Source organism: Dermacentor andersoni, chromosome 5 (assembly GCF_023375885.2).
Source record: "Dermacentor andersoni chromosome 5, qqDerAnde1_hic_scaffold, whole genome shotgun sequence".
NCBI classification, from domain to species: Eukaryota; Metazoa; Arthropoda; class Arachnida; order Ixodida; family Ixodidae; genus Dermacentor; species Dermacentor andersoni.
The window spans coordinates 146,553,334-146,567,142 of record NC_092818.1 but is presented as its reverse complement, the minus strand read 5'-3'; the positions used below and the strand labels follow the sequence as shown (position 1 = coordinate 146,567,142).

The 13,809-nt window shown below is 45.4% G+C and overlaps 1 protein-coding gene across 1 annotated transcript; it reads left to right on the top strand.

Annotated features, from left to right (window-relative positions):
- The first annotated feature begins 594 nt into the window (after positions 1-594).
- On the top strand, positions 595-11,702 carry LOC129385104 (gamma-glutamylaminecyclotransferase-like). Its single transcript, XM_055071131.2, has 3 exons — positions 595-789; positions 8,378-8,577; positions 10,952-11,702. Exons 1-3 carry the CDS (start codon positions 666-668, stop codon positions 11,174-11,176), a joined length of 549 nt encoding a protein of 182 aa, XP_054927106.1. The 5' UTR covers positions 595-665; the 3' UTR covers positions 11,177-11,702.
- The last annotated feature ends 2,107 nt before the right edge of the window (positions 11,703-13,809 follow it).

The window sequence follows — 13,809 nt, the reverse complement described above, 5'->3', positions numbered from 1 at the left end:
AGTTGTCGCTACTGTGTTCTTCACCGTCGCTACAACGCGACAGATTTGATTTGAAGAAGAATAAAACTTTATTAAGAATAAGGGGGAGCGTGGAGTGGAGCATTATGGGTTGGACTTTATGTCCAGGGCCCCTGAATGAACGAAATTGTTGAACCCAAATGGGTTCGTCCACATCCTCAAGTATTCGCCGTTTCCGACAACCTGACACCCACAGCCACAGGAATGACGGATCCCCCACTCCCACAAATTTTGCAAAGGGCCGTCGCTCCTGCCTTTTTTTTTTTTTTCACACGACACATCTCGTCTATCTGCAACTTCCTGCACACAAACATACTTGCGCACGTTGCCTCGTCTATCGTTGAACGTAATAAAATGCTGCTGACATCATATCACGTGCGTCAATCGCCAGGTGCTTCGGCGGAGTCATGGCTGGTCGTTGTGTTACGTTCGTGCATAACGTGCTTTTCGAAAGAGAAAAAGAGAAAAGGCGCCGCCATATCACACCAGCTGTCGTTCAATCATGCCATCGGGGGGGGGGGGGGGGGGGGGGGGGGGGGACTGCTGCCAGGCCAGTATAAATTTCACAAGGGTGTGGAATGCGATCCAGACTCGTACGACTGCAAGGAAATTTGCGTCTTTGTTGAGACGGGCGGCACGGTTACACGATGTACCCGGTTACTGGAACTTCGACTTGCAAGGGCCGAAACGGGCGAATGCTTTTGTCGCCGCCTATCACCTCCTTGTGCTTTATATCTGCCGCCGTCGTTGCTGTTTTTTCGACCTTACCAGGTTGGTATATTTGTGTGGCGGTTATCGTTAATCTCGCAGAGCAAGTTAGGATGTTTTCACGAGCACTTTGAGCTTTAATGTAGTCTATTTATTAATGCGATTATCATTCTTTGGAAACTTCAAGCACTTTTCTGTATGCCCGTCCGTATCTAACCGCTTTTACGCCAACTTTGGCCACTGAGTATGTCCCCCATTAAGCCAACTTGAGAATAGACAGTTTGGGCCATTGGGTATCTTGCAACTATAGTCATAGACTTCCCAACCTGGGTCAGGGGGCACTGTGGACGCTGCTGAGCAGCGCCGCTCGCGGGAGCGAATGAACAAGTCGCCTGGCAGCTCGGCTGCGCAGGCGTGTTGTGTACGGGAGTATGGGATGCGAGAGGAGTGTCTCCTGTGAATTTGTCCGCACAAGCCTGCCCTTCAGTGCCACAACAGCCCCAAAAACAAGAAAGGCGACACCCGCCCGCGAAGTTCTACATATTTCGTGGTAGGTACAGCGCAATAAGTAGGAGGAAAGCGTACACCACTGCTCTTAGCAGAGTCAAATACGTCGCGCTTTTATTTATTTAATACATATTTTAAATGTTTTGTTTAATTATGTATTACTATTAATTTAATTAACAAATAACGTTTAATTTACTTGTCTTCGCATCTAAATGTTTCATCCGAGTCGCGCAATTATATTAGAGGGGCTCTTGTATGTCGCTGGGGTTCTTTATTATAGGGGACACTGAGGCTCGTACCCGATTCATGGTCGATCCCCCACTGTGGCTATGCTCCACAGCCACTCAGGAGAACAACAGCCTCCTCTGGGGGGTCACAGCTGAGCGTCGGCAGGAGCGGCAGTGTCACGCAGGTGTAGCGAGAATGGTGTAATGTGATGCCATATCATCATCAGCTTGTTTTTATGTCCACTGCAGGACAAAGGCTTCTCCCTGCAGTCTCCAATTGCCCCTGTCTTGCGCTAGCTGATTCCAACTTGCGCCTGCGAATTTCTTAATTTCATCACCCCACCTAGTCTTCTGCCGTCCTCGACTGCGCTTCCCTTCTCTTGGCACCCATTCTGTAACCCTAATGTTCCACCGGTTATCTAAGCTACGCATTACATGATCTGTCCAGCTGCATTTTTTTCTCTTGATGTCAATTATAATATCGATTATCCCTGTTTGCTCTATGATCCACACCGCTCTCTTCCTGTCTCTTAACGTTACGCCTAACATTCTTCGTTCGATCTGTCTTTTCACGGTCTTTAACTTGTTTTCGAGCTTCTTTGTCAGTCTCCAAGTCTCTGCCCCATATGTCAGCACCGGTAAAATGCATTGATTGTGCACATTTCTCTTTAATGATAATGGTAAGCTTCCAGTCAGGACCTAAAAATGTCTGCCGAATGCGCTCCAACCCATTTTTATTCTGTAAATTTCCTTCTCATCATCTGGGTTCCCTGTGAGTAACTGACCTAGATAAACATACTTCTGTACGTAGAGTAGATTGTAGAGGCTGACTGGCGATCCTGAATTCTTGTTTTCATGCCAGCCTGTTGAACATTATCTTTGTCTTCTGCATATTAATCTTCAACCCCACTCTAACACTTTCTCGGTCAAGTTTAGGTCAATAATCACTTGCTGTAATTTGTGCCCAGTGTTGCTGACAGGACGATTTCATCTGCAAACCGAAGGCTGCTGAGATATTCGCCGTTGATCCTCACTCCTAAGCCTTCCCAGTCTAATAAACTGAACACTTCTTCTAAGCATGCATTGAATAACGTTGGACAGATTGTGTCTTCTTTCCTTACTCCTTTGTTTATAGGTAACTTTCTGCTTTTCTTGTGTAGAACCAAGGTAGCTGTGGAATTTTTGTAGATATTTCTCCAAGATATTCACGTACATGCCTGCTGTACTACTTGGTTACGCAATGCCTCTATGACTGCTGGTATCTCTACTGAATCAAATGAGTTTTCATAATTTATGAAAGCCAAATAGATTGATTGTACTCCGCAGATCTGTCGAATACCGGAATGATGACATAAATGTGATCCATTTTAGAATATCCTGAGCTTCCTGAGGCCAGCCTGTTCTCTTGCTTGATTGAAGTCAAGTGCCTGATTCTATTCAAAATTATGTTGGTGAATCTTTTATACCTCACTGAAAGCAAGCAAGTGGGCCTATAATTCTTCAGTTTTTTTACATCTCCCTTCTTATGCATTAGCATAATGTTGGCATTCTTCCATCTACCTGGTGCGCTTGAAATCGTGAAGCATTGCGTATAAAGGGCCGCAAGCTTTTCAAGTATATCTCCTCCATCTTTGGAGGAGATGGCGGTGGCGTGGAGCTGATGTAGAACACCGGGCCTCCAATCTGGAGGCCGTAAGTTCGAATCTTCCTCCAGTTCACCACATCTTCAGGCCTTAAATGGCGTCTGACAGTGGAAAAAAAAAACTGCCGAGAGCCAATGGGGCTATACTAGTCCAGTTGTAACTAAATTAGGAAGGTCCACTAAGCTTCAACAAAGACACTCCCTCCCCGGAACAGGAATTTGCCTTACTGGTGCAGCATTCGGCCACTACTTCCCTCGTGACTCCAGCAATTAACCCATGGCCCAGCGGCTGCGAAGCGCCTGATCAAGGCGACGGTCAGTCCTGCGACGTGGCAGAGGGTGCTAAGAATCTGGATCCGGACACAGGAAACAACCTGACAACGTTTAAAACGCGAACCCTATCGAGTGAGGCTAGCCTAGCAGGGCTCTATGAGGAGTTATCAGGCATTGCCTGAGATATTATTGGCCTTAGTGATGCTATATAAGAACTATTAAATTGAATTCTGGGGTTTTACGTGCCAAAATCACGATTTGATTATGAGGCACGCCGTAGTGGGGGACTCCGGATTAATCTTGACCACCAAGAGGATCTTTAACGTGCCCCCAGTGGACGGCACACGGGCATGTTTGCATTTAGTCCCCATCGAAATGCGTCCGCCGCGGCCGGGACTTGATCCCGCGACCTCATGCTTAGCAGCGCAACACCATAGCCGCTAAACCACCGAGGTGGCTAGACGAACTGGTTAGGCTTATACAATGCTGACTAACGGCCACGTCCTCTGCTACAGATGTTTTCTAGATAAGAACGAATACGGGCTAGGACCTCTAATCCACAAGGACATAGCGGGCAACGCTCGTGAACTCTACAGCATTAGTGAGAGGGTAGCAGTCGTCGTAATAAATCTGAATAGGAGGTAAAGAATAAAGGTTTAAGTTAGCAAAATCCTACGCGCCAGCCTCCACTCAGGATGATGAAGAAATAAAGCAGTTTTACGAAGATGTTGAATTAGTGATGAGAAAGGAGCAAACTCAGTATACTATAGTCATGGGCGACCTCAGTGAAAAAGTAGGGAAAATGCAGGCTGGGGGAACAAGCAATTTACAACTACGACATTGATTCTAGGAACACTAGAATACGCGGGCATGAATAGGCTCCGAATAATGAATACCTTCTTCAGGAAGTGTAGTAGCAGGAAGTGGACCTGGAAAAACCCTAATGGAGAAACAAGAAATTAAATAGTTTTCATACTCCCTGCAGATCACAGCATAGTGCAGGATGTAGAAGCATTAGGTAGGGTAAAGTGCAGTGACCATAAGTTAGTGAGGCTTAGGACTTCTCTCAGTTTGAAGACAGAAAGAGTAAAGTCAGTCAAGAAGAAACAGGCCAACCTAGATGAAGTAAGGATAAAAGCAGACGAATTCCGGCGGGTACTCGTGAACAAATACGTAGCTCTAGAACAGGAAGGTGAAGATAACATAGAGGTAATGAATTAAAGTGTTACAAGGCTGATTTCAGAAGTAGCAATTGAAGTGGAAGGTAAACCCGCCGTGGTTGCCCAGTGACTATGGTGTTGGGCTGCTGAGCACGAGGTCGCGGGATCGAATCCCGGCCGCGGCGGCGGCATTTCGATGGGGGCGAAATGCAAAAACACCCGTGTATTTACATTTAGGTGCACGTTAATGAACCCCAAGTGGTCGAAATTTCCGGAGTCCTCCACTACAGCGTGCCTCATAATTAGAAAGTGGTTTTGGCACGTTAAACCCCATAATTTAATTTTAAGTGGGAGGTAAGGCACCAAGGCAATCAGTAGGTAAGTTCTCCCAAGTAGCAAAGGAACTAATAAGGCAAACGATAAAGCGTACAAGTATCCAACTCAAGAAATCAGATAGAATTCGCTGAACTGTCAAAACTGATCAACAAGAAGAAAGTATGGGATATTCGAAAATATAACGTGTGAAATATTGAGGAAGCAGTAAAGAAAGGGCCGCAGCATGAAATCAGGGAGAAGAAAACTTGACATGATGATGTGTGGTGTTTTATGGCACAAGGGCCAGGTTTGGCCAAAGAGCGCAAAAAAAAAAAAGAGGCATATCCTTAGCATAGGACAAGGCAAGATGTATGCCGTGAAAGATAAGCAGTGAAATGTCATCAGCAATTCCAATGATACAGTAAAAGCTGCAAAATAATTCTATACTGACCTGTACAAAACCCAGAGTAGCCACGCTACCTCCATTCGAAGTAGGGATGGACAGGATAGAGATGATCCTTCTATATTTAACGATGAAGTTAGATGGGCCTTGCAAGACATGACCCAAGGAAAAGCGGCAGGAGAAGATGGAATAACAGTCCATATATATGCCATATCACTGCACGTTAAAAAATACGAAAACGAAGAAAAAGGCAAAGTATTCGTCAACGACTAAAACTGCGTGGATAAACTGGCGTGGAAAGCCGCGTCACAAATACCAAGGGAGACAATTTTACATTCGCGTCGCGCAAGATGACTGTGATATCCCTGAGTTCTCGAAACGCATAACGAATTTATGCACTTGCCACTCAGGTGCTTTGTATCGCGATGAAAATCAATCCGTATCGGGTGCTTCTACACGGGCATTTTCGACTACGATTTTGCACGATCCGGACCCAGTAGATTGCGATCGTAGACTGTCATCTGCACCGTTACGCTGAGTCAACTCAACCAACTCGATCCGGAATGTTGGACCGTGCAGCAGCGACCATTCTTGGTCGCATTCAAGAAAGGTGATCCGGATCGAGCTTGATCGCGATCGAAAGTGCACATGTTAATCGCACCAGTATTAAATAATAATAATTATTATTATTTGTTTTGAACAGATATACACAGTTAACAGGAAAGGGAAAGCGGGGAGCAGGCTGGCAACTGCCACCGGAAGGGGCACAACGCCTGCCTACTCTTATGAAGGGAGGTGACAGCAACACAGAAAGGGAAGATAGGAAGGAGGGGAGGAAAGAGGAAAGGAAGAGCAACAGGACAAATCTAAAGACTAAAGTAGAACACAGTACAGGTCATACACAGTAGGGCCGGTCACTGAAGGTCACGCTACTACCGAATGTTGAATGTTCACGCTACAAGCGTGAACATAAGTTGCTTAATTCAAGAAAGGTAAGTAGGGCGCGATGGGCCTGACCAAGTTTAGACGCACAAGCACTGGGGTATAAACATTCCTCGAGTGTCGTACACCGCAGGCCACGGAGATGATAGTTTCTCACTAGCGACATGCGCTGCGCACTGAAAGCGGGACACTCAAATACAAGGTGCTCAAGTGTCTCGCAGCAGCCACAAGACGTACACAATTGACTTGCCACACGTTCTTGTCTGTATAAACATTCGTGCACCTTCACACAACCAACCCTCAACTTGAGTAGTTGTGCTCTAGCGCGACGAGGCAAGCCTCGACCGCGAACAGGGGGGGGGGGGGGGTATGTTCCATTTGCGACGCGCTGGTCTGGATGCTGCTTGAGTAGGTGGCGACGAATCAGCAGACGAGCGTCATCAAGCTTGCACAAAATTTCTGGGCAGTCACAGTTGTTATGAGCGCAAGTTGAAGCGAGCCGATCAGCCTGTTCATTTCCAGTGATTCCTACGTGTGAAGGTATCCATTGAGCAACGAGAGATACCCCACGTGATGTAATTTTGCTCGCAGAGTCAGTAATGCTGCGCACAAGTGGACAATCAATCTCACTGCGTTGTAACCTGCTAAGGGCAGCACGGGAGTCCGTAAAGATGGCAACCTTGGATGTAGTTAACTCCTCTTGCACGTATTTCAGTGCAACAATAATCGCTGCTAGCTCCGCAGTTGTGGACGAAGTTGGATGAGGTATTTGCAAGATACGCCGTACTTGAGTTGAAGGGCAGGAAAAAAAGTTGCAGAGGCGCCTTGACCGTTATTGTGCACAGGTGCATCTGTGAATACTTGAAGATAATCTACAAACTTTTCGAACATGTGAGACTGAGCCAATTGGAATATTGCCGAAACAGGCATATCAGACTTTTTGTGCATGTCAGGGATTGTGAGGTATTAATACAGCTTTCGGCTGTATTAAATAACGGCCGAAAGCCAAAGTGATTCAAACCGCCGCTGGCCTTTTCTCGCAACCAAATTCGCGGAGTCAAAATGTCACATAGTAAGCTCAGCACTCTGTCTTAAAATATGGGCTATACCTAATCGTATGCTAAACCGTTCAGCTTGCTACTGCGGAAATGTTACCGATCGAGGGCGCACTGTCAAACAAACAAGAGAAAGCACAATGTGCGTCGCACGCGCAAGTAAGACGGCGCTTAAGACGTCACTCGAAGCACGTTGAAGTAGAGCTGCAGCGGTATTCTTGTCGTCACGGGCAAATTTAACTGTCGTGCCTGAGCTACGAAGCGAAGCGACACCGCTACCGCGAACAGCAAGCACTCAGGAAAGCGGTAAACTTTCGCATTCCGACATACTTGAGTCTGCGGACGGCTGTTATCCATGCCTGCCTGCTTTTCTTTTCATCCCATTCAACCGAGAAACTGTAGAACTTGACAGGTAACTGCAAGCCCCCAGTACTAGTGTCACTGTTGTGGCAGTTCATCGCGCTACAGTACCGGGGTTCCCTGTGTCCAGACGCTCACGACACCCGTATACTACAGCGACGAGAGAAGGGGGAACTGCAGCTTTCGACACCCCACACTCAACCTTGCCACTTTTCATGTCCTCATGCATGCGCACGTGCGCCAGGTGTTGGTCTCTTGAGCCAATAAGCGCCACCGCTACTTGTTCACAGCTCTGTATTCCACGAGAAAGATCATCCCACTGAATTTCAAATACAGTTAACAAGAATATACTGCTGCGCGAATTGTTTAGGCAGTGCGGTGAAAAAGAAAGACGCAAATAGGATATATAAGACAGTGCCGTATCTTATCTAATTCGGTTTGTCTGTCCCGTCCTCTCTGCTGGAAATAGCAATATATGTCTAACCAACACGCCCAATAGCTTATTCTTGTGTTTGCCCTATTGTTAAAGGTAGGAAACAGATATCTTATTTCCTACGTCTTCGGAGCGTCATCATCAGCTATGCAAAAGTGCGTTGCATCTGCTGCGCATTCGTTGCAGCCACAATTGCGGAGTGGCCTTTACGCTTTCGACACAAATGTTATACCTTGACATGTTCGGTCGCTATATCTTTAGTACGAAGGCCCAAATGCGTATCAAGACGTTTGTCGAGTTGTCCTCGTGTGCCAAAAGCGACACCTTCTCGCAGGCGCGTTCGCCCAGGACACACACATCGTTTTCGTCTACGGAACGCTGAAGGTTGGCGAGATGAACCACGACGTCTTGACGGACCCGGATAACGGAATGGCGTCTCTGGTTGGAGAAGCCATAACTACTGACAAGTGGCCCCTCGTGATTTGGCCATCTTCCAGCGTACCCTACATGGTGGACCTAAAGGGCGAAGGATACGTATGTTTGCTGTTATATATACATATAGCTCACAAGGGGCTGCTGTGTCCACTCCAAATTAAACGCAGCGCTTTAGTTTTTATATGAAAGTGCGTCGTATTGCCAATTAGCGTAATTCATGAAGTGTACTTGAGTGTGTACAACAATTTAATTGTGTCGGAGACAATTTATTTGCGGATGGTGGTAGCTGCGTTAGGGAAAATGCGCATGTTTCCTTCAATTGCGTCCCGCAGGACAGTCTCAAACATAGCGGTGCAGTACATTGAGCTTTTATTGAAAACGCATTTAGATATTTAAATAGACGAACTGCAGAGTGTGACGTCATGAAGACGTGACAGCGACACCGTTAGTTTTGGTCAGTGTAGGTAAAGCCGCCGCAATTAGCGCACAAGATATTTAGAGCAGGATTAACAAACTTATGGTATACTCAAAAACTTGCACGACCTTTCCTTTTTTTTCTTCGTCTTCTTTTTTTAAGCGAAGCTTTCTTTGCAATCTCTCCCGGACTTTGATGACCGTGGCTGCTAGCTTAGTGAATGTTACTGGTGCCTTGCCAAAGTATCTCCACGTAGGACAGTTCTAGACCGTCTACTCTTATATGCTCGCCTAGTTTTCTACTGAATTACTCAGTGATAAAACGAATGATGCCTAAATACCCTCATTGCAACAAATTTACGTCATCAAGAGCACAATTCATTTAATAAAGCAAACCTTTCTAACCTTTCTATGCCTACTTTCCTAACCATTATAGGCCACAATAGCACGAATACTTCTATCGTGCCAACGCCGACCACCTGCCTGTGATGATCGCGACGTGTAGATGATGATAATGATTTTCACACTATGGAACATACCCGCAACGGGCGATTGGCCGTGAAGCCGGCGGTACATTTTAAACGAATAAGAAATGGCGAAATACGAGGCAATATCAGAGTTGTCAAATCGCGTATAGCACAGGTGGGCGAGAACACATTCTCGTGCGTCGCATTTTCTTTGCGCCATATATGCGGGAATGAAATGGGCAAATTTATAGCCTTTCATGAACCGCTTCACGAATCTCAAGATTCCAAAATATGCGTTGAATCTGCGTAAAGGTTTTTGTTTTGTTTTGTTTTGTTTTGTTTTGTTTTGCTATTGCGAGATAGAAAAGGTGAATACGGCAATTTAGAATCTCAAAATTTCAGTGGCAAAGATTACTGTTCAAACTCTTGAGAGTCGAAGAGTATTCAGAGGCATGGTCGCTAATTAGGTCGGTTCTACTACCTCTACCTAATTAACATTGCCACTAATTAGGTAGATGCGAGCAAGTTATATTAGCGTCACATACTGCTCTCTCGATTAGCACAATTTCGCCAGCATAGTTCGCCAACATAGCCGGTTGAATAGTATAACTACTTACTATTCTACAACAACCGCTACTATAATACAACTATTACTGCTGCTATAGTAGCACTCGAACTATAGTACTAACTATTACTAATTATTATATACTATTACTGTATACCAATTATTAATAGTACTAACTACTGCCTACTAATACAGTATAGTAGTAGTATGGTAGTAGTATTAATATGTAGTAGTAGTAATAGTTCACCATCATATCTGCTCTCAGCTACCCAGGAATGCGAACTTTGCCACACGGTCCTTGTCACGATGCCGACAGGTGCTGTATTCCCATGTGCACCGCCGATCAGTGGCAGCCCGTACGTTCATTGTAAAGTAGCAAATCAGCCGTGGGAAACGCCTAAATTTCTTCGCTTTACAAGCAAATTCGGTGTAGTGGTCTTTGCTGAAGAAGCGCTCAATGTAGATAGAAATCCGTCAATCAGTTTTCTTTATGCCAGAGATGCGGGAATGAAATGGGCAAATTTTTAGCAGTTCATTAAACGCTTCACGAAAGCTTCGCGTCACATAGATTCCAATATCCAGCGTTTCTGTATGTTTCTGCATGAACTCTTCCTAATCATGTAATAAAGTTCTCCTTTTGGTTGATTTGATTGATTGAATTCAGCTGGGACCTACGGAATCATTCGTTACATGTATACAGGTAATTTCGTATTGCAGCGACGTTCGACTGTAATTGTTCGTTGATCTGTATAGTTCGTGCGAATAGTATTTTAGTGCATGCATCGAAGCAACGGGAATAGAACGCTATATGAAATTAACGGACACATTCTTTCGCCCATAAATTCTTGCAGCTGTCCCCATAATTGTGCCGTTTGCCTTTGCACGACATTCAAATGTGCTTTCACGCCACTTCAACATCGTCTTATTTCGGCTACACTCTAACAACGCATCACACAAATTCACTGAATACGTTGAATTGGGTTGAATACATACTGACATCATATTCTTTTTTTCGTTTTTGATATAGAGGGTAGCTGGTGAAGTCTACACGGTCGACGACAAGATGTTTGCAAAGTTGGACGAGGTCGAATCCGTTCCCGAGAGCTACTACCGCAAAATGGTGGATGTAGAGCTTTTAACGGGCCACCATGACGACAGCGATGGACCCTTCAAGGCTTGGAACTACTTTGCGGCACAAAACAGTGAAGAACTGCTACAGTTGCCTTTCATATCCAACTATACGGCCGAATGAGGCGGTGCGACTTCAGTATATGTGCTCAGGTGCCAAAGGGAATGGATGTTTTCGAGTGGTGTTTTCGTGCCATAGTAATGACCCGGTAAAAGAAGGGAGCTTTCTTTCTTTCTTTTTTTCTCCGTGGCAACAAAAATGTCATGTTTAATTTTAATTGCTCATTGCTTTTATTACAACATCTGGCGGTCTACGGGTATAGGCTATGTGAGTGAGCGATGTCGTTGAGCAAACTGCGAGGGTTCTGGTGGCCTCTTTAGAATGTAGGTTGAAACTGCGCGAAAAACGAGGTCAGCGACAGAAACACACAACACACCACGAGCGCGAAACACTGTTGAGTGTTTCGAGTGTTTCTTTCGCTGTCCTCGTTTTTCGCGCAGTTCTAACCTACCTTCAAGTAAGAATCAACTAGCCCTCAAGAACGTAATTCTTTAGAATGGCTTGCCTGATTTTATCGGATCACGGGAATGACCTTTGATACCGTAAAATAAAAGTGTGTTGGGTTCTTATAAAGAGGACTCATTGTTTATCTCCGCTTTTCTTTTTTTCCTTCCCTCCCTTCTTGTTTTTCGGTAAACTAGGGCTGATATCATCACAGTATGACAACAAACACGCTATATAGCTCGATCAATGCACAGGCGGGACTAAGATCATATTCGTGCGGTACGGTTCGTGTTCTAAATTAACGCCTTTCCTGAAGTAAGAAAAAAAAAACGAGAAATGTTTTACATGTCTTAAAAGGAACCGCGGTTCATTGAAGTTCATATTTGTGCAAAAGAAAGGTTGGTTGTATTGATTACTGTGTATAGGTGGCCAACAGAGACGGGGCAATTTGTCGTTTACTTGGCGTATATTTACTGCGGCGGCGGGCCCGCTGAGCTGCCTGGCGCGCCGCTTACCTGACCACAGCCTGTTTTTGTTGACCTGTGAACCCAGCGCACACTCACAGTGACAGATTTGCCGAAAAATTGCTCCTTATCACAGTCGAAGACGTGGCTATAATTAACATTTACAACAAAATCTGAGCCATTTTAAGCTCAACAATGAGAAATGGATTGGCGGGAATCTTTAGGACGAGGACCGAGGATAGGAACGAGTAGACGGGAGAGAGTCGCAGAGCTCACTTTCAACTGCTTCATTTTGAAGTTTAGATGCGTAACTTTAGGTGCACCTTTAGCTGCTTATTTAGATGTGTTAACCGCACACGAACACCATACACATAAAGCTGTATGTTTAGATGGTTAGCAGATTTTTTTTAACTACAGTCCAATATTGTGGCTACGAGCTGCTGTTTGGTTACATGCGACGGCGTCTGTATGAGATAGGTGTCGCAGGTTTGTCCTTGTATGTATGTATGTATGTATGTATGTATGTATGTATGTATGTATGTATGTATGTATGTATGTATGTATGTATGTATGTATGTATGTATGTATGGTTTGTCCGTAGCGGTCGCCTTGTAAGTCGACTTCTCCACATTAAGGAAATGTGTGCGGGCAAGCCCCGCTTGAAGGCCAGCTGCCCGTGCGTTGGCGGCTTTCTTTCCGCGAAAGAGTCTCGCGAACCCGACAGGACGGCCGCATTTCCTCAGAAACAATCACCACTCCGTCCTGGTAAAGAAGCACGGGAGCGCGCGCAGAAGCGAGTGGCCAAGAACGCTCCACAACGCCGTGCAGGGGCGCTGCGGTGGCAGTTGTGGACGCCACCTACCGAAAAAAATTTACAACGACCGGGGGTACAGCGCGCTGTCCTCCGCTTCGATGCACGGTCTAAGCACGATTTTCTGTGGCCGCCGGACTACCCGTGTAAACTTTACGGCGATGCTTTGCCACAAGTTCTTCGTGTCGAAGGACATCTGCATCACCTGATCTGTATCAAACTCAAAGAATTATTTTCACCGTTGAAACGTTGCGAAAGCAAAGCTAGCCCTGCATCGTTAAGTCAAGGGCGCGGAGCAAACCACGAAAAAAATAAAGTGCTTATGCGAAGGAAATGCACGTCTCAAGCTTTCTTTATTTTTTCCTGCCTGCAGCACATATTAAATGTCTCTAAGGCAAAATATGTTTTTATACAGTAATTTCCCAGCTAAATAATTAATCGTTAGCATCAATTCAGTTCTTTTTTTATTTTTCGGGTAATGAAACGATCTCAATTGTGGCTCAAATGAAGGGAGTCTCTGATTGGTGCACGCCGGCGAAGCGTCGCCACACGTCGGCGAACTTCTAGCATCGGCAGTCGGCAAAGTCTATGCGCATCGTCACGCTTCGCCCTGTTTCCCGACCGACGGCTTTGACGCTTTTGACGCATTGGCGCGTGCCAATTATAAAGCTTGCCGACGCGTGCTAGTGGTTGACCCTTTACGGTAATTTCATGCTTCTGAATAAAATCCGAGTCAGCAGGAGGTTATGTTCACCCTAATGATCGAGTATGCAGCGACTGTGGGTGTTTATTGATCCCGTGCGCGTCCTATTGAATTTACATTCCGGGCTTTCAGAGCCGGAAGGCTGTGATTTAATTATTCTCACTCTGTATACGAGCGTTTGTTTTGTGATGTGGGCATATAATTAACAGATAATTCACTCTAATTTCCCCTGTTGTCCCGCATGTTATAAGTATGCATAACGCTGTGTTCTTCC